Raw genomic sequence first — 26572 nt, 5'->3', positions numbered from 1 at the left:
ATTGTGTAAAATTACTCCCCTCTTGAAACGCTGGCAGGCTTTTTGAGGCTGAAGGTTAATTTTGACCCTCAAAAGCATCTGTGGGTTTCAGTCATAATTCTTCTTAAATTTAGCATTGTTTTATTTGTGAATGTATAACATTTTTTTATAATTATGTTAATCAGAATTGTTTAATTTGTTTATTGTGTTGACTAAGATATTCAAATGGCGGCAGTAACCTAAAATAATGCCTAAATTGCTATTTGGCTACTGGTTAGTAGGAAAACCAAAAATGAAATTTCTATCATTGTTTATTCATTCTCATGTCATTCTAAAACCACAAGACTTTCAATAATCTTCAAAACAGAAATGATTATATTTTGCAACTATGCAACATTTTCATGCAGTTTATAGAAATTGAAAATATAGTTCATATGAATCAAGCTGTTTTATTCCAAAACTGGATTTTATTCAAAAAACACCACCTTGACCATGGTACCACACAATTATCACTAAATACAAATCACTACATGAAGTACTCTTTAGCGTTCACTTCTTTTAAAACACACAAAATGGTAGTATAAAGTTACATTCAGCCGAATACTGTTACATATTTTGTGACAGTTACATATTTTGTGACAGACACGCAAATGGCTGTTGCCTTTAGATTGATAAGTCATCATATATACTGTATATATAAACCAATAAATAAAAACACTTCTGTACAGAAAAAAACATGCACTTTGTCCACTGAATTGGTCAAGGGTGGTCTGTAAACAGTTAGCAGGTTTTGGCAACATGCAGTGTGAACTCCAGGCCTCCAGCGCTTATTCCGGCATTGTGTTGCTAGGCGACAGGTTCCTCTGTTTGAAATCCTGTGTGACCTGTTGCGGCAGCTCTGCCAATACGGATTTGGCTAAAGTTTCCTTCGGAGCCTGCGAGAGCAACAAACACATGCAACGACATCATTGCGGATGCATATTTGAGTACACGTTGGCAGTGGCCACTTGTTAGATTGTTAAATCCACTTCCATGTAATGAAAATGAAGAAATGGCAGACAGCTTCGCTTGTGTGGCGGTAAAATTTGGCACTGGTTCCTTCCATATTCTCTCTTAAGCTAAATGAATTTTAATTTCCTCTGAATGGAGCCCAAATGAGGGAGTGCTGCCCGTTCCCTCCTGCTGTTGAGGAAATCACATGGCCCACAGACCGCCCACTCACACTCCTACTGAAGATTCTGTTTACATACGTGATCCAGGATTGGATTCACTTCAGAACAACAAGAAACTATCCAGAGGTCTGTGGCAACAGAAATATTGATTATATTCGTAAGCTGAAGCCTCTGGGTCAATTCATCTGCATAATATTGAGAATTTAATGCTGCTCGGGAAAGACTTTTTGACCTGACACTGAAATTACCATTTTAAAAGCATTACATCATGCACCCTATGACAACACCCTTATATAACTGAAGCAGTGTAGAATCAAGAGAGGAAATCAGGATGAGAAACACTCACGTTGCGAAAGTCCCTGAATGGGACAAATTGCACGATGTCTCGGATCGCCTCCTCTCCCGTGTAGGATCTGAGTGCGCTGCTGTCTCCGTCCAGAAACTCCATGGCGGTGAAGTCGGCGTTGCCCACCCCGATGATAATGATGGACATGGGCAGTTTGGCGGCTTGAACTATAGCATGACGTGTCTCATCCATGTCGCTGATCACACCGTCAGTAATGATGAGTAGCGTGAAGTATTGCTGCAAAAGAGTAAAAGGAAACTATAAAAGGAGTCTATGGAATGTTACATGCGCACATATCGCTTCATGGCAGTGCTAAACTGTTCAAACATGACATACGCTAAATTTGGTGCACTTCCTGAAAACATCTTGTTAAATCAAACAAATGAACAAAGCAGAGGCTAAGAAAAATCCAACTAGAGAATTGAGAAAACTGAGTTTGCTCATGTAAAACCCACCAACGCAATGCTAGGGTGCTCTGGGTGGTTGCTTGAGCATTGCTAAGGTTGTAAGGGTGCTGTTATACAATTGAGGTAGTTGCTAGGGCATCGCTAAGGTATTCTTGGTGGTTGCTAGGACATTGCTATGCAGTTGCTAGGATGTGTCTAGGGTTTACTTACTTTGTTGCTATGCAGTTACTAAAGCATTTGGAGTAGTTGCTTTTCTATTGCTAGGGTGTTCCAGATGGTTGCTAGGGCATTGCTAAAGTGTTCTGGTGGTAGCTAGGACATAGCTAAGATTTTATACGATGTTGCTAGGGTGTTGCTATGCAGTTGCAAAGATGTCTTGAGGGTTTACTTACCCAAGTCCCAAGCTGTTAGAACATACAGTTGCTAGGGCGTTTCTTGGGTCCCAAATCAGAAAAGCCATTTCTTTGATTTTCTAAGCCATAGATCACAATGCTAAGGTGCTCTGTGCTCTAAGGTGGTTGCTGGGGCACTGCTACAATATTTGGTTGTTAGCGGGTTGCTAAGGTGTTCTGGGAGGTTTCTAGGGTGTTGTTACATGGTTGCTAAGGTGTCTGGGGGGGTTACTTACCCAAGTCCCAAGTAATAATAGCAATTTCTATTATTTTCTAGGCATTAGAAATGGAGTCTACAATGCTAGGGTGTTGTGGGTGGTTGCTAGGGCATTGCTGAGGTGTTTGGGCTTGTTTCCAGGTTGTTGCAATGCTGTTGCTAAGACATTTGTGATAGTTGCTATGCTTTGTAGGGTGTTTTGGGAGGTTGCTAGGGCGTTACTAAGGTGTTTGTGGTAGTTGCTAGTGTGCTGCTATGTGGTTGCTAAGGCATTTGGGGTAGTTGCTAGGGTGTTCTAAGTGGCTGCTATGTGGTTGCTGTAGTGTTTGGGGGCTTACTTACCCAAGCCCTAAGTTCAAGGCCCTAAATATGGAGTTTGTGCTTAATAGAAAGTTAGCAAATAAGAATAGAAGGTTTTTTTCCCCCTTTTTATCATCCACCTGGTGAAAATCGTACATATAATCACTTAGAAAAACAGAAGCTCCACGATTTGACGTTTTGAAAAACCTCTAACCCTTAATTATGAACAACAGTATTTAGCAAGCGCTGCTAATGACAGATATTTCATCTAGCCCAAAATCCGACAGTTTACTCAAGATACAAAGACATAGTGAAGGAAAATAAGACATGTTGATGTGCTGAATTTCTTGTTAAAGCAGCCACACCACCCTCCCCCCACATACAACAGGCAGACAGACGGGGAGCTGGAGTAAATGTGTGGAGGGATTTACGCTGTCACTTTCCCTTCCTCCTTCTCTCCGTGGCAGCTCCTCTCTGACAGTAACACTTAGCATGGCCTGTCTCTCCAGCCCTAATTCATAGACACCACACTTCAATACTTCCTCCAGGAGTCCAGCCCTACTGCACACATGGAAAGAAGTAAGTTGGATCTGCCACAGCAGAAATTAGACATAAGAACTGGGGCTTTAGAGGCTGGTACGAAAGCTAATTGGCCTTAAATTTAGCTGGTGATGTGACCCAAATAGGCAAACAGCACAAGAAACTGTTCTTAATTTTTTCCACTGTGGTGAGAAGAGATAGAAATCAAGTATTTACCACAGTATACACTCTTGTGGACAACTAATCTTTGAGTCAAGTGCCTCCAAACAGCGTTGCATAATGAAACACTATTCTAAAGTGTTCTCTCACTTGCTCTAAAAAAATATTTCATCACTTATGCAGTCTATAGCTTATTAGTGATGCATACTTAGGCAAGCACTTTAGTACTTTTCTAAGGGGTCAGAATTACAATTTTCACACAGGTGGATGATAAAACAGGCAAAAAAAATCCCACAGACTTTTATTAAAGGAAGGACTTGATTCAAATCTAGGCATTATAATATTATAGTCTTGTAGGGTGGGCTCTTTTAACGTTTCACTTAGAAACAAATCGGAACACCATAGCAACCACTTTTTTTTTAGAACAATTGGACGTACAATTTTCACCTGGTGGGCAATAAAAATGGCAAAAAAATCTTACACTTACACCACCGTTCAAAGTTTTGGGGTTGGTATGATTTTTTTTAATGTTTTTGAAAGAAGTCTCTTATGCTTACCAAGGCTGCATTTATTTAATAAAAATACAGTAATATCAGTAATATTTTGAAATGTTTTTACAATTTATAATAAATGTTTTCTATTTTAATTATTATAAAAAGGAATTGAATTTGAATAGAGCTGAATTTTCAGCAGCCATTACTCCAGTCTTCAGTGTCACATGATCCTTCAAAAAACATTATAACATAATATTTTTTAAATATTAAAACATAATATCCTGATTTGGTGTTCAAACATTTCTTATTATCAATTTTAAAAACATTTGTGCTGCTTAATATTTTCGTACAAACTGATCACAGTACAAACTTAATTCTTTGAATAGAAAGTTCAAAAGAACAGCATTTATCTGAAATAGATTTTTCACTGTCACTGTCACTTTTTAACAATTTAATGGGTCCTTGAATAAAAGTATTAATTTTTTTCCAAAAAAAAAAAAAATCATACTGAACTAATCTTTTGAATGGTAGTGTATAATAAGGGGGTACCCAAGTCATATCTAGAGATCAGAATATCAGAAATTCTTTTGACTTAGGCCAGTAAACACCCAGAACACCCTAGCAACTGCATATCAATGCCCTAGCAACCACCCAGAACATCTTAGCAACCATATAGCAATATAGCAATGACCCAGAGCACACTAGCATCATGGTGGCGATTTCTGAAAATTGTTATCAAGAAGGCAACATTAACAGTGGACATTTATCTGGAACAGAAATAGAAGGAATCCAAGGCTGTGCCCTCTTCCCTTAGGTGTATTATGACCAAATGAACAGTACAGTCATGCGTAACGGAACAAGGAACGAGGCTGTGCCCCCTGCCCTAACCGCCATACTGTATTGCTGAGACACTGTGGGCAACACTTCCTGTAGCCACAGTGTTAACCTTCCTAAATATACACACTCAGCACATAACGAAGTCACACAAGCTGTCTTATCACTTACCATCCAAGTAACCAATATATAACAAACTGAAAACCCACAAGATACAACCCTTAATTCGTCTGGATTGCCTAACCTTTACACAGACGCTGTTTGGACAGGCTTAAATACAGTTAGTATCTGCTAGCTGCTGGGTTTCTTACGGTATCTGTCCAGGGTCACTAACAGTGGACTGTGTATGACAGCGACCTCTTCTTCCCTGCAGTGGCCTCTGATGTCTGGGCTTTTGATGCGCTAACAGACAGGCTCATTATCGTCTCATTATCCAGAGCAGAGATACATACGTCGCTAAACAGAATATTTACAGATACATAAAACTGATTGATTACCTTGTCAAGTGTTCTAGTACTAAATTTACACACCCATAATGCAGCTCTTATGAAACGACATTTCTGCATCGGAAAACCTTTCTTCTTCAGCTTCAAATGGTCTGTATAAAGAAGTATAAAATATCCCCCGTGACCTCTCGGCCATTCAGTTGTAGTGGAAACAAATAATGACCATGGCACACTTGAGTTCACAAAACCCCTTCTTGCTTTAAGAGAAACTACAAGCTCGCAGCACTATATTCCTCCTACTGCATTAAGGCTCTATTCTTCTCTATCTCTCTTCACTACCCATTTTTATCTTTTAGAGGTGACAGGGTGCAATTAGGGATAGAAAGCACTCTAGGCTCTCCTGAAGGAGGTTAAATAATAACTAACTACTAAGTTTTCCTTTCAGGCCAGGCGTGTTTGGTTATGAAGTGTGAGTGCAGCACTGCGCTCGGCTCATAATCCGCCACCCGAGGAACTGCCTGCACTCATCCAGGTTATAGTTTTGATTGACATGATGTTTTTAATGAGTACCAGGACAGATTGAGCTATGTAAATTATGTATTAATTGCCTTTCATTATTTTACTTTCAGTTATTTTAACCATTTAAGTAGCGGAGTTGTGTAAGATGCACAGTCAAATGTAATTCATTATAAAACACATTTTGGGTGAATTCCAAAAAAACATGTCCAGGTCCACCCCAAGCTCAAATGAGAAAAATAATATCAGCGCCTGAAGTTGAAAAAAAATGAACTGTAAGCAGAAAAACGCCCATCGTCATTCACCTTTTTTTTTCATTGTCCAATCGAATGAATGGAGAGGCAGGCCTTCTGTTGTGGTGAAGGAAGTTTACAGTTGCTTGGAACGTCCGGAGACTGCAATGATGGAGGAGAAACTTGTGGTGGCTGTCGCGGGTTACCTTGAGCTGTATTATTTTTTAAGTTTCTGCTAATATGACAGTTTACTTAACAGCAAACCAAAGATTTTAGAGCACTCCTGCTATAATCCTTGATTAGACTGACAGGACAGCTGATTCGGTGGTTGCCTAGCAACATAAAAACTGCACTGCTCTTTTCTAAATAAAAAAAAGTCAATCAAAAAAAGGCAGTGTGGTGCGCCCATAGACTGTATAAAAACATATTTACGTCATGTGTAGGTTTCTGAAGAGCATCTTTGAAACCCAAAGTGGGCGAAGCCGGCCATCGCCATCTTGGCAGCGTGTCACTCCTGGATAATCGAAAATGGGCAAAGAAGCGGGACGTGGGTGGAGCTGGTTGCTGAAACCACGCCCGCCTAGCTCGACGGTGGTGACAGCAGCGGCAATCCACCTGTCCCTCAAGTGGCCGCACCCTTAATTATACAGAACTTTAAGGCTTAATATAACATAACAAACATATTTATTTCTGTTTCTAGCTGTCAGTTGATGAATTGCAGTTTAAGTCACTTCCATGTTGGTTTCCAGAGACCCACTTGGGTACGCCTCGCGTTTTCAAAACTGAAAAACCGATTCATTCAGACGTACATTCATTCAAGAATGAAGCAAGAGCCTGTCTTTATGAATGGATCACGGAATCGAGGACTCAAACGATTCATTAAAAAACGCTGAATGATTCAGTTATGAAACACTGCTGTGTTGAGATGCATGACTGTTCTGCTGTGATCTTTTTAAACAATTTTAAAAAGTATTCTATTCAAAAATGTAAGTCACTTGATTTTAACTACTCGTTTATTGGATTAATAAAATCAATGTCAAATCTGCAATCGTGCTGATATTCGAGAAACAGCACTCTCTTGGTCGTCTCATGTTGATTAACTGTGCTATATCATATTATAGGGTGACCATACGTCCTCTTTTTCCCGGACATGTCCTCTTTTTTGGACCTTAAAAAATGCATCCGGCTGGGATTTCTAAATCGCCCAAAATGTCCGGGATTCAGCTTTTGCTTTCTACAGTCACCATTCATAGTGTACGTTTTTTTATTAGAGCCCTGCGAGGACTGTGTCCAGTCCCGCCCACTCCCGCAAACAGTCTAATATTGCATATAATTTTCGTGCATCAGTGGGACGCTATCCATATGCGGAGAATGTAATCTCTTTTGAATGAGCGCTCGCTGTTCACTTTCACTTTCAATTTCGCGATCACGCGCTCTGTGTAAAGGAAGATCAGATATTTGTCAATGAGCTCAGGATCTGTTGAGCAGCAAATCCTCCAGCATGGTCTGTCAGCCATCTCTCCTCTCAACCCGTGATCAGTCAAATCTGACTCCTGCAGCTCGTGTTGGATGCAGGGTTTTCAAGTCCGCATTATTTTTTTCGATGGAATTGGGCTACTTTTAAACTGTTGCCATGGCTTTGACTCCGGCAGCTCTTGTTGGATGCAGGGTTGCCAAGTCCTGAACTGTTGTCATGGGTTGATATTCCCAAGTGGGTTAAAGGTTTGAAATGTTGCATAAATTACATTTGACTGAAATGCGTGTATTGAAACATTTTGCATTCTACCTATGATAAAGGTGATACCTATGATAAAACTGTGCTAGATGTTAAGTTCTGTGAAGGACGGCCACTGGTAGGAAGCTTTTTAGCTGTGTTTATGATAACAGTGTTATATGCATAACAGTGACTGTAAAATATGTATATTAGGTATGGAAATGACATGATTTGAATGCATATTACTAATTAAAAATTAAGTTTTAATATATTTACAGTAGGAAATTTACAAAATATTAAAATTATTTTTGGCATAAAAGAAAAATCTATAATTTTGACCCATGCAATGTATTTTTGGCTATTGCTACAAATATACCCCAGCGACTTGTTTTGTGGTCCAGGGTCACATTTAAGATTGCGCTACTTTGGAAGCTTTCGGTATTACTTTAACCACCAACCAACCACACCCCAGCCCCCCACCCCGCCCGTACCCACTGTCCTCTTTTTGGAAAACTAAAATATGGTCACCCTATCATATTATAAATGTAAAAATTCTTATCATCTCGCATCGCATTATCACAGTATGTTTTATGAGTTTCTTTGTGACAAAGTGAAAGTGACGTGACATGTGGCCAAGTATGGTTACCCATCCTAAGTGCACACACACAGCAGTGAACACACACCCAGAGCAGTGGGCAGCCATTTATTCACACACACATATATTATTGAGCCTTGCTACGAGTCCGACTCTCTAACCATTAGGCCACGACTTCCCCACATTACATTTAGTTATGTCTGTGCTGTTGTGCTCATTTGTTTTGATTTCTCCACGACATTCTCTCACAAACAGACAGGCTGCGCAAGCCTCACCTGGCGCGACCTTGTTACTGTCAATACATTAGTCATTAGCAATCGTCATTTACACAATGTAATAAAATCAAAATCATTCTCGCCGAAACTGCGCAATTGCACTTCCCAATTTCTTTCCGACTTTACGAAATTTACACTCTCTGCTCTAAATTTTACTCCTCCATGTCCCAGCTATGGCAATTTCGCACCAACCTGGTTCCGCGTTTGCATCACACCAATGTACGGTTAAGACTAGAAGGGATACAGCAAAAACTACTGGGCTTGGGCACATCAATATAGCGTAATTTTTCTCACACTGTACAACAATAATTACTATTTTTGCTTTATTGTAAGGGGTAGGTTTAGAGTTGGGGTAGACGATAATAAAACACAATAGGCAGAAAATTCAATTTATTGTTAGCTTCCGGTTTTTGCTGTATCCCTTCTAGCCACAACCCCAATGTACATATTTTGCGACAGCAAATTAAAATGTTATTATCATGAAAGCTATATTCAAAATAAACTAATATTATTTAATATTAATTATGTAATATTATTTTTCTTCAGAACCATCTGAAAAACTTTTATGCCTGTAGGAATAAAATTTATTGACTTTTAATGCCAATTAAGGCCTTAATTTTTGCAAAATCCATTTAATGGCTTTTAATGCTTTTTTATTTTATTCATTTCAACATATTTAAAGATGCATATTCAGTGTAAAAAATGTTCTAATCAAACTGTGTATTGCCAGTCGTCGGTTTGATGACTGCACTGGCATTCTATGTAGCCTTGTTCCCTCGCAACAACAAAAAAGCGTCGCTCCGTTATCCTTCTCTGAAGCTGGCCTTGCTGCTGGCCTGTACACAGAACAGACCTGAGGGCGCAGCCTCATTAGTCATTAAAACCCAAGAACAACTGGGGGAAAAGAGAGAACATTTGTTCGCTGAATCAACTTCTATAAATAGCTATAACTGAAAAGGGATTTTAATGGTTGTTTACCACTGGGCTGATAATAAGAGCAGGAGAAATTGTGCGCACTGTGCTGTTCAAAGCCCGTCAGCAGACTTTGAACTAACAAACGGAGGCACATTTTGTGAGTGGCTTATGGAGCAATTAGGCTCTGCTGAGCCAGGGTCAGTCCTGTTGTCTATTACAAAAGCAAACAACCACACAGACACACCCATCATACTCACACAACACCAGCAAAACTGATAACTGACTTCTCTTCCATCTGCATATATGCAGCCTCTCTGTGCATACAAATGCAGACAAATATGTCATCTAAAGATGGCACCATCATCCAACTCCCTATTGGAAATTATTAACGTGGAAACCAATAGTTCTAGTTCACTCAAAACTGAATATTCTGTCATCATTTTCTCAGTTAGTTTCTTTTGTACAACCTGACCACTTTTTAACACTGTTCAAAAGTTTGGGGCTGATTTTTATTTATTTTTAATTTTTTGTTAGATTTTTTGGAAGAAGTCTCTTATGTTCACCAAGGCTGCATTTATTTGGTCAAAAATGCCATAAAAACAGTAATATTGTGAAGATATTATTACAATTTAAAATAACTGTTTTCTTATTTAATGCATCATAAAATGCAATTTATTCCAGTGATGACAGTTGAATTTTCAGTATCATTACTCCAGTCTTTAGTGTCACATGATCCTTCTGAAATCATTCTAATATGTTGATTTGATGCTCAAGAAACATTTCTTATTATTATCAATGCTGAAACAGTTGTGGAGACTGTAATACATTTTTTCAGGATTATTTGATGAATAGAAAGTTCAAAAGAACAGCATTTATTGGAAATAAAATATTTTGTGACATTATAAATGTCTTTACAGTCATTTTTGATCAATCTGATTCCAAACTTTTGAACAGTGTTTCAATGAAAGTGCAAGATGACCAGAGGCTGCCAAACTCCTGAAAGTTCATAAAACATACCATAAAGTCCATCTGACTCGCATGTCAGAAACAAAACATGTGAGATTTGAGTGCTGAGATGGAAGGTTTGCGTTTCTAAATTTGTGTTCCTCCCACAAAGCTACTATGGCATCAAAAATGATAGCACATAAGTTATATAGATTATTTTTATGGTAATTCTATGACCCCCTTTATTTCACTGTATGGAAAAAAACTGCCAGAACATTCAGCTTAACTTCTCCTTTTGTGCTTCACATAAAGAAGTCTTAATTTTGGAATGACTTAAGGTGAAGTAGATGATGATAGAAGTTTTATTATTGTATGTACTTCTTGAATACAATGAAGCAAACAGTCATTTTAATAGTGAAAGTTGTCTGTGCTACAAATAAAGTGATGGAAAGTATGTTAATTTAAAACATTTCACAAAGAAGAAATCAAAGAAAGAAATCAGTCTACAGTTGATTAAGTTAGCAATCAATTCAAAATTGCTATCTTAGAATCAGCTACAGCCAAGAGGCACTTACAGAGCCACAGCTAAGAGTGAGAGTTTTTTTTAAAGCAAATTTTGCACATGCTCACAGGAAGTTAACAGAGTGAGGTAAACTTCACAAGTGGAAAGCTGCAGCAACACCCTGCCTGATGAAACACAGACACATTGTGCTATCATGGAAGAGAGTGAGCCCTGGTCTGTGCCTCGCTCAAACGTTGCACTTATCTAGGAAACCAAGGAGCTTTTACAGTTTCCACTCAACGTCTGATGGGAACACAGAGTAATACTGTTCCTCTCTCAGCGGAGAGATTTGTGTAAATTGGGTGTGGATCCACTCCAGTCTTTCCTCATAGTCTTACAGACCAAGTTGACAAAAGTAATGGGATGTAATAAGACTAATAAGGCTTTTAAATGGAGACTTGCTGTCCGGTATCATGCTGGGACACACACGCATCAATCTGTAACTTGAGGACGAGCCTTTCCAGCCATTTAATGAGTGGCCACTAACTGTTAAAAACTGCTAAATAGTGACAGGAGGCAAAATGCATGAGACAGTCATTTGCCTTTGCTTTTAAAACATTTAGCAGAAGCTCTCATCCAGAGGGACTTCCAAAGTGCTTTAGCTTCACATGTGAGACTGCCATGGCCAACAGATGGCAAGCGTTTTGGAGAGTTATCTGCTAAATCCATCAATTTATCAGTGTACAAGCTATCATACAATCCGAACAAGCTAAATGTACTTCCGAAACGGGTTTGGCTTACTATCCCAAGCATTAGATTGTTCCTAGCATAAGACTACATTAACCAACTAGACTTCCTTCCTAATTTTCCTCAAGAAAATCCATGATCCTCTTGAATGTTCAGGCACTTACTGCAGCAGTGTCCTGTTGGAGGGCCTGGGTAGCGAAGCGGGCCACATGGTTGATGATGGGGGCGAAGTTGGTTGGTCCATAGAAGCGGATGTGAGGCAGGCAGTTGGAATAAGCTTGAACGATCCCTTCCACACCTGCATGCACATAAAACACCATCATAGATACTAACTTAACTTTATCTGTGGGTACTATAGAAAATGTTTGTGAGCCTCACCTGAGCAGAAAGGGTTGGTGGGGTTAAAGTTGATTGCAAACTCATGGGATACCTGGAATATAAAGAATAAAAAAGAACAATAACACATCAGTAGCTAAAAAAAAACAAACAACAACAAAAACAGGGCTAATACATATTTAATGTCACAATCGCCAGCTGGAGATTGTGACATTTAGTATATTTATGACACATACTACCGTTCAAAAGTTTGGGGTCTGGTTTGGTGCCCAAGAAATATTTCTTATCATCAATGTTGAAAACAGCTGTGCAGTTTAATTTTTTGTAGAAACTGTGATACATTTTTTTCCAGGTTTCTTTGATTTATAGGTTTATTTAAAAAAGAAATCCTTTGTGACATCATAAATGTTTTCATGGTCACTTTTGCTCCATTTAATGCATCCTTGCTAAATAAAATTATTAACTTCTTAAAAAAATCATCCTGACCCCAAACTATTGAATGGTAGTGTATATTTCATATATAAGTCACTCATTACTTACAGCACAAAGACGCCTTATTCACAAAACTCCAGAAGTGCTATGTTTCATGTTGTGCAGATATAATTTATGATGTTTGTGTACAATTTATATTGATCATGGCAGCAGTTATTCATCAAATGATAGAGAAGAACACCATAACTGGGCATAACAAGTGGCATAGATAAGTGCTAAAAGAAACGCAATGCATGCAAAGAAACTGCGCTGCATAAATAACAAGCAGCAGAGATAAGTGCTAAAAGAAACACAATGCATGGAAATAAACAGCACTAAAGGTGGGTGCAGTTCTTTCCTTGTGAAATCCCCCCCCTCAGACTTCCTTGTATTCACTCCAGTGCCATGGCAACGCAGATGGGATGACAGTTGCATAATCATTGGGATGAGTATTATTCATTTTCTTTATCTGCCTCTTTTCTGTCTTGTACTTCAAATTCTCGTTTCCATTTCACACTTCCAAAAGCTTTAGCAGCCTTTCGCATACAATTCCATTTAATTATTTCAAAGGACAACTAGTATGAGATGCTCAAAAATAAACATACAAAAATACATTTTACGTAGATACAAATGCAGACACAGTTATGGACACTTTTTCTCACCTTCCAGTCAGGTGAGAGTTGAGCCCCAAATCCAAGTGCAGGAAACATTTTGTCCCTGTGGACATGAAGTGTGAATAAGGAGGAGTGTGATTTTACCAGACACTGCTTTTGTGCCCATATGTAGACCTTTAAATTAAATTGATGTTACATACGTGTCATAGTCTTGGATGATCTGGCCTACAGCCCAGATGGCGGACAGATATTCGTTGCTGCCCATTGGGTTGATATAATGCAGAGACGACGGCTCCCTGGGGTTGCCATTGGACGCTGTGAAATCGATGCCAACCTAGAGAAACACACATTAACAATGTAATATGCTAATGCATGCCAATTGGACTGGTGTAAAAAAAAAATACAAGCAGCTGTTAGTACAATGCATTTCATAAGCTTTTTCCTCAGTTAGTGGGGCATCAAAGCTCATAGCTAAAGGCAATGTTAACACCCAGGGAGGCTGAACCGTCAAATCTGCTCAAGCTGAGATCTGATAGTTCTGTCCTATGGCAGTCAAGATCCAGGAGACATGTTCTCCAACTACGTGCTTACAACAAAACATATTTACCAATGCAGGGGGACCCTGTGTCTAACCTTCACCACACTCGCTATAGCACACCTAAACACTGGATGATCACTCCCCCCCGAGGCTGAAAACAGATTATTGGTGGAAAGGAAAAGGAAGAGGGTGGAAATGATAGGACGAGGTGAATAGGAGGTGACAGAATGAGGGTGCCCTTTATTGTAGTCGTCCTCACATTGCCTGTCATGGCCTCCGGGTGACCGAGCTGTGAAGTTTAGCGCATGAATATAAACCGAAGTGATGTCTACTATATTTTCTCTGGTGTGGTTGTTACAACTGTTTCTTTACGAGACTATCTGTCTTGCAGTAGATAAATATGCAGTCGTGGAATATACAATACACCCTTCACACTGTATTAAAGAAAGGGTTCAGCTATAAATTAAAATTCTGTCATTGTTTACTCAGCCTCCTTTCAAACTCATATAACTTTCATTTTTCTGTTGAACAAAAAAGGAGATATTTTGCTTTCTCCTTCACCATGGCACCACAAATGAATGATTTTTAATTTGTAGGTGAACTGCTTCTTTAAGAAGTACAGCTTAAAATGAGATAGCACAACTGAAGACTAAAATTTTGGTTTCTACCTCAAAATGAAATAAAATAACGAACAGACCTTGCCCAATTCTCCTCTCCAGAATTTTGCAATGTCCTTTACTACGTTGACATCTCTTCTGAATGCTGCATTCATGAATCTGTTTGCCCACTGCTGTACCCTGCACTCGACTGACTTTATAAAGATGCTGTGAGCACTTGGTAAACAGCTGCACTGAAGATGCACGAGGACAGAGAACTGAGATCACAGCTGCAGCACTGAAGAAGATACTAGAAGAAGAACTACCAGCACACTTGATCTTCTAAGAATGATGGAGTGAAAGCAGGAAAGTGAAAGTAAATGACCTTAACCATGAATCTATGCTGGAACCACATGCTGAAGAAATTGGAGACAGATGTTTCCAGTGTCTTTTAACAGCTGTCAAGCTTAAAGGGACAGTTCACCCCAAAAATTCAAACATCATTTAGTCGCTCTCACACTGTCTTATTGGTGCATTGACAAGAGAAGTAGTGATGTCAGATTCATGAACGAACCATTCTTTTGAGTCTTTTTTTTTAGTAAATCAGTTAATAAAACCTGAATGATTCAGAATGATTAATTCATGAATCAAACGGATCAATGACTTGAATGAATTATCCGGTCAAAGCAGTTAACAACTCACTGGAAGGATGAGTGAGCTAAGAAAACTCTTATGGCTTCAGAAGAGAGTCATGGTCATATGGACCACTTTTAGGATACTTTTATGATTAATTGGCTTCCTTTTTGAAGCTTAAAATGACCAGTCCCTGTTTATTGTAACTGAATGGAAAAGAGCATGGACAACGGTCTTTAAAATTTCTCCTTTTGTTTTTTTTTTGCAAAAGATAGAATATCAAACAGGTTTAGAACAAAATCAGAGTGAATAAAATTTTCTTTTCGGATGAACTAATCATTTAACAGATTATAGGAAAATATTTAAAAAAAAAAAAAAATCTATACAGAAAAAGTACATTGGTGAAATCGGTATGTGAGGGCTTATCATAATCTGCAGGGCAACCAACAAGCATGCATCATAAGGTGGCGTCATGCAAACAAGATATCAGAATCACTTTCCTTTGTTCAGAGGCTCACACAGCTTCTCTTGCTTTCTCTCCCTCTCTCTTTTTTACATCCCTGTGTCTCTCTCTGTCTTTAGTTTCAAATGAGAGACATGGACCTCTACACTGCAGCACACCGTAACTATAGCAACCTGTGAATTTCACTCACTTTCTGTATCATTTCATACCAATCACACTGGTGAAGGCAATTGATTCACATAAAGGAACCATATATAGAGCCTGCTCAACTGGACAGTGTACAGAAAGAAAGCTTTTAGAGTACTGGATTCAACAAATTTGACTTTAACAATAATTTGTGCAAAATTCAGTAATGTAAAACATCGAACGAATCCACCATTCAAATCGGACACTTTACAACCGTTTTTATTGCATTCTGCCATTGTGGTTTTCAGCTAAAATTTTTCTCAGTGGCAGAGTATATTTTAAATATCATCTGCATACAAATTATGTTTTTGCATTTTGCATGCATGAACCCCCCTCCCCTCAAATCACTGACAAAAAAAAAAAAAAAAAAAAGGCGTTCAATTCCAGCGGTGACGTTATCATACTCACAGTAAACATGAGCTGACAGCCACCCAGAATGTAGTCCAGGAAGGAATAGTCTCTGGTAATCTAACAAAGAAACGACACAGCAAAATGTTTTATATTCACATATACAGATCACGTCACCACTCTTTCACATTCCCTCAAGCTAAAGGTTGTAAAATGGTTGTTAATGTGAGTTCAAAAGGAGATTTAGGGAGAATAACTGAGTCATGTTCTGTTTTGATGCCTGAATCCATCAGTAGAGGAGATTAAATGGTGACGGTGCAAGAGTGACAGGTGTTTTGTGCTGATATTAATACATGTTATTTAAAGGGGATTTAGGACTATTAACCTAATCTGTCCTTACAGCGAAGTCACAATTAAATGCCTTAAATTCGTAATATAAATTTAATTAAATAAGACGGAACATGGAAAGTGCATTAATGTGCAAGCAGAATGTATTTAATGCTGCATTTTTGCTGCCTGTGAACAGCGAATGTCACCATTTTCTTTCCTTTTTTTCTTTCCTTACCTTGCATAACTTCACTATTATGACCCCAGAGTTTTTGTAGCTCTTTTTCTTCTGTTTTTTCGGATTAATGCATTCAAACTCAACCTGTGAACAGAGAGCACTGTGTTATTGTCCACTTTTATTAATTCTATTTTTATAAAAATAATTCCATTTAAAAAAAAAAATAGAAAAATATTTTAAATTAACACTGTAAAATATGATTATTTATTAATAATAATATAATTCATTTTATTCCAGCAATCTTGAATATCTGCATTTTCCTTTGCTGTGAGTTATTCATATTATATCCTGGTCTCTTGATATTAGTAGCTGCAATTCTGCTAATATAATAAATCTGCTAACTAATCAACATTCTTTATTTGAATCAATGATAACATTCTTTTAAGGTCTCTCTTAAGCAATTTCAAGGTTGAGACAGATATTTTTGTATAAAAGCTACCATACTGCCACATTGTCTATTCTGAAAAGATAATACAAGTATCAGCATCATCTGTGAATTCTAGTGTGAGCATTCAAGTGAAATGTGAACACAGAGGGGTGACAATCACTGCGGGAGCTCGATTAGTTTACAACATGGCACAAAATACATCTTATCTCCTAGCTAAGGCTGTGCAAAAGAATGTCAGTACCTGAAAGGAGTGAAAGGGTGTTTATTAGTACACTAAACTCTTTCTCCAGGAGAACATTTACACATGTTCTGCCTAAGTGTGACTGGCGACACACAATGCTTGTTCTGGTAAACAAGGTAGCGGTAAAATAAGAGCGATTTGCATCTCAAAAGAGCCAGTTACTCTCTCTGTTTCTCCCTCCCACCTCTTTTCTCCTTCTCTCTCTGTCTCTCCCTCTCTCACTCACTAATTCTCAGCTTCATTATGCCAGATAATGAGGCATAGCTAGTACTCACATAGTATTCTGGCGCAAAAGTGGCAGGCATTAGTGTGAGCCAAGCTTTACTTCACGCATTTAGTTTCTACATTCTGGAAATAATGAATCTCTACAGTGTTAATTGAAGGCAAGCCCACCTCCACTCCGTTCTGTGCTTCGCTTATCTTGTTAACGGTGGTCTGAAACTCGCCGATGAAGTCATGGCCTCCGTCGTTGTCGTAATCGTAGCACAGCACCTGTGACATCACACGTTTACTGCGAGTTGTGACACGTATGAACATGTTAAAGGAAATTGATGTTGATAAAATGTGTAGAATTCATTCTGGGTCATCAGGACGAGATGAGATATGAGCAAAAGAAAAATCAAACACATAACTGCTTAGTAGTTCTTTGAATAGGTGTAAGATGGGATAAAGTAATGATACATTTTTGTTTAGCATGAAAAAGTTTGAATCTGGACCAAATATATAGCTTAAAAAATGCTTTCTTGTTCAATAAAGTATTCATATCTTTAGTAAAAACCTTACTTTGAATGGTAGTGAAAATGCATGATTTCTGCCAAAGACAAATATAAATGCACACCTTGATGTTTCTGTCCACATCTCCATTACAAAGTGAGATTAGAGGCACTGTGAAAGGCTTCCATACAGGATCCAAAGTGTTCTTAATGACCTGAAGTCACACACACAAATGGTTATTATTCTCTTCCTTGCCTTCATTAAATAGATGAATACAGCCTGGAACACAAGCTTAACAAATGATAACACTATAAGAACAAAAGTGTTTATAAACGAGAATATCAGCAACCTCTGTTCTGTGAACCATCATCCATTTCCCATCATCCCCTTGTTTGTGGAATTCTAAATAGGGATCTGATTTACCGAAAAAGTCCTGAAAAACAGCCACAAACAAAAACATCATCCTCTATCTCTGAGCGCTTTTTAAAGTGCTTGAATGGTTTTCACAACCTCTTAACTCACCTTTTTATCCAGCTTCCTCCCACACATGGTTAGGGTGATTATTCTGTTGTCTGATAACTCCTGGGCTGTTATCTAGACCAAACGGAGCATTTCATGATGCTCTAGTACAAACTCCATTAATGCATATGTCTGTTATAGTGTATTATGTGCTGTCTTACTGTGATAGCCCCCTTCCCTGCTGGCTTGCCATTAGCCAGAATCAGTGGTCGATGTAGCTTCTTATTTGACACAATCTAAAACAGAACAGATGGCCCGATAAAATGCACAAGCAGAGGCGATACAGAGAGCCAATTTATCCTAACTAAGATCATAAAAGCTTACGTTAATTACTTAAGATTATCTAATTACAGTGATGTGAAACAGCATATAACAGATTGATCTGGAAGCAGGTAAAATATGAAAGTGCTACCGTACCACACCCAGTGTGCAGGTGAACTCGCCCAGAAAGTCGTGTTCGTAAAGCTGGGTGCTGCATTTGTCCTCATCAAACATGGCAAACTTGAGCTTCTGGACCTCCTCAAAGTGGTAATCTACTTGGAATTTCACACCGAATACTGGATTCAGGTTGTTCACAGCAGTCTCTGTTCGAGCTAGCTGAAATGAGATAAAAGCAGAGGACATGTGATTATCAGGATTTACACCACTTATGGTGCAACTACATGAACTTGTATTACACTACTCTTTCAGTAGTGCAAAACAAAGATGTGGATTTAAGTTTTGCAAATAAACTGTAAACCAAAATGCTTAAAGTTAATGATAACCCAATATATTAGGCTGGCCGATTAATTTAACAATATTCTCAGGTAAGATCTCATCCTAAAATCGAAAAGTAAATAAATCTTAAAATATTTTTTGCATAAAAATAAAATATATTTTTAGGAATAAAATGATTTGTTTGGCATTGTAACACTATTTTCAAAATATATATATATTATTTTTTTTCATAAAAAATAATGACGCATTTTTTAGGAATATAATTATTTCTTTTGGCAGTGTAATACTATTTAATGAAAAAAGTTCTAATTTAAATTTTTGGTAATTATTTTTGTAATCATTTGTAATGGTTTTTGTTTGTTTTTTCATTTTGTAAAATGTAATTCTCTGTACTGACCCTCAATATATTCTCAATACTGTTTAAAGTAACAAAATATTAGTGTAATAAAAATATTTTTTAAAAATGCATAACCTCAAGGTATCAAACATTAAAGGCAGCACAACAGTATGTTGTAGTATATTGTAACGGTATAATCTTTCTATACAAAAAAAATTAGATTTAATATATTATCAATTATTACAGTAATGACAATGAGACACAATCACTACCCATTATTAATGGTGTCTAGATCATGAGAACATGAAAGAGAGCTTAGGCAGAATCTTTGTTTATTGTTTATCTGTATGTAAATCTATTCATTTAATATTAGCATTCTTAATTCCTAAACACATCATGTTCTAAGATGCATTTAACCATGCATTTTTATACTACAAACACATTCCTTTGTTTGTCCCTTGGTGTTTCCATGGTTACAGTGTGCTGTGGAAGAGTGATTTCATGCTTGCCCTACTGACCAGCAGCACTGGCCTGTGATGATTGGACCGCTGAGGGCACAGTTCTGTAGAGACTCTACAGACACACGTGCTTGCACTGCAACCTATTTTGATCCTCGGCTCATTTTTTATTCAGCGTACAAAGAGATTAAAACCTGTTTTCCTCAGATTTTGCTTCCTACATGCCAGCTATTTCAGCTTTCTAAGCTTCCAGCTTTTGCTTTTGTCCCCAAAGAGATCTCTGCCCAATTCCATCTTCTTTTCTTTCATATTTACATGTCAGTCTGCTTTCTCCAATCTATCCCTAACTAGCGTCAGATTTTATTAAAGGTTAACCTATGTTATCCACAATAACTCCACTAATCTGTGAAGGTAAAGTGGAAAGTGAACACTTTTTATCACTTCTTACCTCCACCCAGTTGCCATCCACATCATGGAAAAGAACACAGAAGGGGTCAGACTTGGATGCCACGTCGCGGTCCAGCAGGTTGGAGCCACAGACAGAGAGCTCTACCTTTGTGATGCAGTGCTGGGGCCCAATGGCAGGACCCGCATCGGGGCCTGAGGCCAGAGTATAGGCCATGGAGATGGGAGTACCTCCTCTCCCACACCCTGGGAGCAACAAAACTCTTCTCAGTATAACTTCTTATATACTCATTGCGAAGTATCATTCATTAAGTAAAAACAGAATCTAATTTAAACCTGAAATAAACAGAACATTTTAAAACAAAGACATACTATGACATAAAATTATTCATATTTTAATATTTTACTTTAATTAAATATTATTAATTTAATTATATTATACTGAGATTCTGCACTATTTCTAAGACACTCAAATAAGCACATTTATGAGCATGTAAATTGTTTTTGTTTTTTTTAATAAAAGGTCTGGTCTTCCCGCAAGGTTAAACAATTTTCAAATTCAATTTTCACTCAAACTGTTATTATGCTACTATAATTTGAATGCAAAATTGAAGCATTTCCACCAGTGGTCTCAGACGTTTGGACCCCACTGTATATCTTAATGTCTAATTCTTTTAGACAGCAATATCCCAGCAATATTAACCCTATAAAACCTACTGTATCATATTTGATACGCACATTTCTAAGGCCTCTAAATTACCAACATAACAACATTGTAAAGAAATGAACTACACATAATTGTTTGACCCTTTCTCACAAAAATAACTTGTCTGGGACTGCGATGCTTGGGTTCATGGTCCCCTGGCAAACAACTCCTCAAAAACACTAAACATGAAAACACCCTATGATTTCCACACGCATCAGTGACCGCAGACACGTGCACACAGAACACGAGCGTCACACCAGGACATGAGGAATACAGCGAGGGCTCTTGTTGCTTAGATACTGATGTACCACTGTCTCTTTCTGTGTTAATGTCACAAACCACAATTAGGCTGTGACCACCATAGACAAAGCATGATAGAAAATGACTTCACAATCACGTTACATAGAATCACAGACTAGTACATCAACGTTAGCATTACAACTTATCGTGTTAACTAGAGGAAGTCAATCGGAGTCAATCAATTTAAGAACTGTGCATCATTTCCAGTGGTACTGATGTCAACTTGTCAACATAAAAAAAACAATCTGGGTTACAGTGAGTTACTTACTGTATAATGGAAGTAAATGGGGCAAATTCATAAACATTAAAATACTGTTCCACACACGTAGTAGACACAATAACTAACAATATGTATAAATATGATTTTAGTGTGAAAAATTGCTTACTGAGCTTTTCTCTGTAAAGTTATATTCATTTTTACTTTGTCACCACGACATCACAAAGCCATAAAACTCTAAAAGTACTGTAAAAATTGTGATTTAAACTTAATAACTTAAATAATACAGAAATTTTGACAGAAGAATTAATGAATGTTTTTTATTTTTTTTATTTAGACTCATATCTCAGCTTTTAAACCCTACAAAACTGTACCCCATCCATTTACATTGCAAATGCCTCACTGTAAACTCAAAGTTTGATTTTGAGAAAATGAGGGCCAAAAAAAAAACATTTTGGACAAACTTGTTACACTATGTGACCCTGGACCACAAAACCAGTCATAAGTGTACATTTTTTGAAATTGAGATTTATACATCATCTGAAAGCAGAATAAATATACTTTCCATTGATGTGCGGTTTGTTAGGATAGGACAATATTTGGCCGAGATACAACTATTTGAAAATCTGGAATCTGAGGGTGCAAAAAAATCTAAATACTGAGAAAATCGCCTTTAAAGTTGTCCAAATTAAGTTCTTTGTAATGCATATCACTAATCAAAAATTAAGTTTTGATATATTTACAGTAAGAAATTTACAAAATATTTTCATGGAACATGATCTTTACTTAATATCCTAATGATTTTTGGCATAAAAGAAAAATCTATAATTTTGACCCATACAATGTTTTGTTGCCAATTGCTAAAAATATACCCAAGCGACTTAAGACTGGTTTTGTGGTCCAGGGTCACATATTACAACAGAAACATTTCCTGATCAGTTAGGAAATGAGACAAAAACTGACCTGAGTTTCCATCCCAAAACGGCATCTTTGTAACCTCAAGGGTTGCTTGGATTCTTAATGAACTCTGTATTTAAATTAGTATTATACAGTGCAGCGGTGTTGGTAACCATTCCCAGAATAATGACACGTTCCACTGTGATGTCATGGAAAACGGGATACACAGTATCAACATTGTGCGCTTAAATCTCACTCAAGAAAGCGCACACCCAGATGACACATGTGCAATTCATGCAATGTCAAAAAACACTCCACAAATGAGTAATCCTTCACCTAACCTTGCTTCCTAGTTTAATAATTGTTGTCTGGGAATAATGTCCATAAAATCATTCAGTGTCTTATCCCGCCCATTTGAGGTCAAAATGGCAACATGTATCCGAGATGACTTAACCTAAGTGATCATCAACTCAACACTTCATTACTTATCTCCAAGGTTCAGTGCCAGGTAGCACACAGCTAGACATTAAAGAGTGGAAAACAAGTGTAGGGCTGTAATCAAATATGAAGTAAACTGTTATGATTTTATTAACCATTTAAAATAAAGCTTTGCTAAAGCAAAATGGTAAAGAACATAGTCGTAAAAATCTGCATCCATATTTCATTGTTGTACCATGAAAAACTGCACAAACGTTGTTATATTATATTGTTATATTATATTATATTATGAGGGACAACATGGCATCCAATATTTCAACTCTTGTCTTGTTCAGGTAAGTAAATGCAGTAAGTTTCACACAGAATGCACAATACCTAAAAAATGTAATTTATAGTTCATGAAAAATATAGTTCATCATATGGACACACGTTTATTTTTGCATGTAACAGTAGGCCCAATGCTTAAAAAACGATGACTTTACTGCTCAAATAAAAAAAAAATCTATGGAATAATTAATATAAATATTTTAATAAAAAAAATATGAGCTTCACTTCCGCTTTGCCACATAGACTTCCATTGTAAGTGAATTCATGTTACAATAGAGTGTAAACTAGCAGCAAAGAGGAAGATCTGAAGTATCTGATGTCAATTCACATTCATTTGTTTACTAAAACTCTGGGTTAGCTACACTTCAAGAAAGTCAAGAAAATACATTTTGGAAAATGTCAACATTGTGGGCTCAAGAACCATTATTCAAGCATCTGTGACTTAGTGCTGCAGTTTAAGCATCACCTTTTTGCTCAAGTGTCAAACCACATCTTCACTTAAATATTACAAAGCGCCATCATCCTGTTGACTCTATGATAAGGTGTTGAGACATACAGTGTTGAAAAAAGTTTATAATGGCTAACTGTAAAACAGTATGAATGGAAGTTGTGGCAGTCTAGGTGCAGTTAAAAATTCTCCTACTGCAAAAAAATCCCCCAAAAAACAGCAAGTGGGTCAGTGAAGTGGCGTAAAGTGGCACTCTTTTTGCCTTGATCCATTAAGTTATTCAAAATTACATTAAAAATGCAATCATACAAAGAAAAGCTTGCACATATCTCTTCTATGATGAGCATGTTTTAAATTTCTGATTTAAAAGTCACATTGATTTTTTTTTTATATATATATATATATATATATATATATATATGGAGCATTAAGTCAAAAATGTCTGTTGTGTGATTTTCCAGAGATTTAAAAAAAATCTCAAAAGCTTGAAAAACAAATAAAAAAAAAAATGCTAGCATAGGATAATAGCGTTTTTATTATTATTATTTCTTTAAAACAAAGAGCCAATTAAGTTTGTTATAAAATATTAGCATTTTAAAAAATACAAATACATCATGTCTTCAAGGTACAAGTAAAGTTACACCACTAGACAGTTTTTATTAATTAAATCTATATTTTGTAGATAAATGTATAAATGTTTCCAAAACATTTATGTACCCAACAGGAATAGAGTGAATTCAGGTAAATTTGACGACTTCTTGACATTGGGATGGTCCTTTTTTACCTGAATTCATCCTTCAAAGATGACATTTCTAGGAACTTAGCACGTATGGCAACTGCATTTATAAAAGATTTCTAATTTTTGTCATCTTGGACACGATTATGACGCAATTATCTTAAGACGCTCAGAGGAGATGCTTTGGTTAACGCAGAATTGTTATATGCTTTTTTGGCTTGTCAGTTTGTTTTCCAAATCGTACACGCCGGAACTCTTTATGTTCATGTTACTTCCTTTCAGACGTTAACATGTAACAAAGCTTGCATGTTTGTGAATGGGAATGATTACTTCATGAAGTCACTCTATAACTCAATAATAACTCACCTCTCGAAGCTCTCGTGCGATACGCAGCCTACTTTTCTTCAGCGTCTTCTGTCGCTATTTCTAGTGCTGGTGGCAGCAACTCTACGTTTCAAAAAGAGTATGGGTTGTTTGAATTATCCAGCAAAAAAGGTGCCAATGTATGATATATCAGAAGGTAAACGCCTTCTAAGAAGAAAGCGCTTCGCTCTGGTTAAACCGCGTGCAGACTCGAGAGCGACAGTTGTGTAGTTTTCACAGCTCTGAACTCCGCCCGTGTCCACATCTGTCATTACCATAAGCCAGTCTCTTCTGAGCTATATGCCACCAACGGAAAGAGCGTAAAAAGAAAGCGAAGAGGAAAAGGAATGAAAGTAACACACTTGTGTTTTATATATTTGTGTCTGTCGTATCTTGGGTGTATTTTTGAACGCGCGCGCATTGTTCTGAAGAACTTGTGAGGAAAATATTTTGAAGATCATTCAATCAAACGTATGCATTGTCTACTGTTTCGTTCCATCTAATTTAAACAATTTTGATGTAAAAAGAGTAACAGACCATTTGTAGGGGGATCTTTGACAATCTTTGAGTTGATGTGCTCTTCATTGTCATCGTCGTTGACGGCTATAAACTGGGCGTATGGACGCAATGTTTTCTTTTTTCCTTCTTCTTCTTGATTATGTTGTAAATCGTGTCATCATAGCGACAGGAATGTGTTTTTTTTAATTCACGTGAACAGTATTTCCTGATGAAACATTGAAGAGAACAGCGGTCCACATCCTTACCAGATTTACCGTGTTGCTTTACTGCCATCTAGCAGAAATACTGCACCGTGCAAAGGAGCTGTTTGAAAACAGGGCCCATTTTTAAAATATTTTCCATTACAAATGACAGACTACCACAATCTACCTGCCATTTTGAAATATATTTTAATTAAATAATGATTATTATTATTATTAGTAGTAGTAGTAGTAGTATAAGACACTAAATCACTAGCCTATATCGTTATTCTATTTTAAGATGTGATTAAATAGCCGAATAACTATTGTCCAAAATATCATAAAAAATAATTTTATGATGAATGACCTTTATTTACATTTAAATTGCACATTAAAAACACAGTAGATGTATAGAATGCAAATTTATTAGTGCAGCTATCAGAGTGGATGGCTGTGCGTTTACCAGTGACACAAGCACTGGGCAATTTCAATTTACAGGTAACACAGAGTAAAGCACATAACAAAAAAAATAAATAAAATAAATAAAACAATTCATAGCTAACAGTTGAATAGATCCAAGTAAAATACAGACATAAATACGTAATTTTAAAGAGAACACAACATGGGGGTGTCCAGGGTTGATCAGTGCATGAATGCCCCTAAATGGAGGTCTGGGCTCTTATGTCAGTGCATAAGCAAAGAGCATGACTGTACTGAACTTTACAAGAGAGCTGCCTGTGCTAATTAGTTTTTTATTGTTTCTTATTCTTACAATTTAGAAAATCCACAGAAAATGTAAACCTCTTGTAAAGGTAATCCAATTGATCTTTTTTATTTTTTATGCCATAGCGTGTGTTACCTACTCTTTCTCTTTATTGACCAGAGCCTACTGTTACCATTAGATTTACATTAAATGATTCAAGTCCCTGAACACCTGGAAACTGTGTTGTTTGGTGTAATGAATTGCTCTAATGAGGTAATGTGTTCCCCGATTAAATAACTAATAGTAATAGTGTCAGGCTTGTGTTGTGTTTTGTCCCCCATGTGCTCCCTGTGTCCCAGTGTGTATGCCCATATTTGGTTAGTTTCCTGTTCCTGTCCTGATTATGTTGATTTAATTCCAGGTGTTCCCCGTTTATTTCCATTGATCCCAGGTGTGTCTAGTCATCCCCTCGTCTTGTCATA

At 37.2% G+C, this 26572-nt stretch overlaps 1 protein-coding gene across 1 annotated transcript; it reads right to left on the bottom strand.

Annotated features, from left to right (window-relative positions):
• Positions 1-700: 700 nt before the first annotated feature.
• LOC107672324 (copine-2-like) lies at positions 701-25339 on the bottom strand. The gene is made up of 17 exons (XM_016465470.1): positions 25227-25339; positions 24693-24985; positions 20301-20503; positions 18758-18937; positions 18502-18576; positions 18344-18415; positions 18171-18254; positions 17946-18035; positions 17501-17599; positions 16479-16562; positions 15974-16033; positions 13350-13483; positions 13198-13252; positions 12107-12158; positions 11893-12026; positions 1498-1734; positions 701-914 (listed from the first exon to the last, which is right to left on the bottom strand). Exons 3-17 carry the CDS (start codon positions 20472-20474, stop codon positions 807-809), a joined length of 1638 nt encoding a protein of 545 aa, XP_016320956.1. The 5' UTR covers positions 20475-20503; positions 24693-24985; positions 25227-25339; the 3' UTR covers positions 701-806.
• Positions 25340-26572: the final 1233 nt, after the last annotated feature.

Source organism: Sinocyclocheilus anshuiensis, unplaced genomic scaffold (assembly GCF_001515605.1).
Source record: "Sinocyclocheilus anshuiensis isolate Anshui unplaced genomic scaffold, SAMN03320099.WGS_v1.1 scaffold997, whole genome shotgun sequence".
Classification (NCBI taxonomy): domain Eukaryota; kingdom Metazoa; phylum Chordata; class Actinopteri; order Cypriniformes; family Cyprinidae; genus Sinocyclocheilus; species Sinocyclocheilus anshuiensis.
The sequence above is the reverse complement of the archived record's forward strand: the minus strand, read 5'-3'. Positions and strand labels throughout refer to the sequence as shown.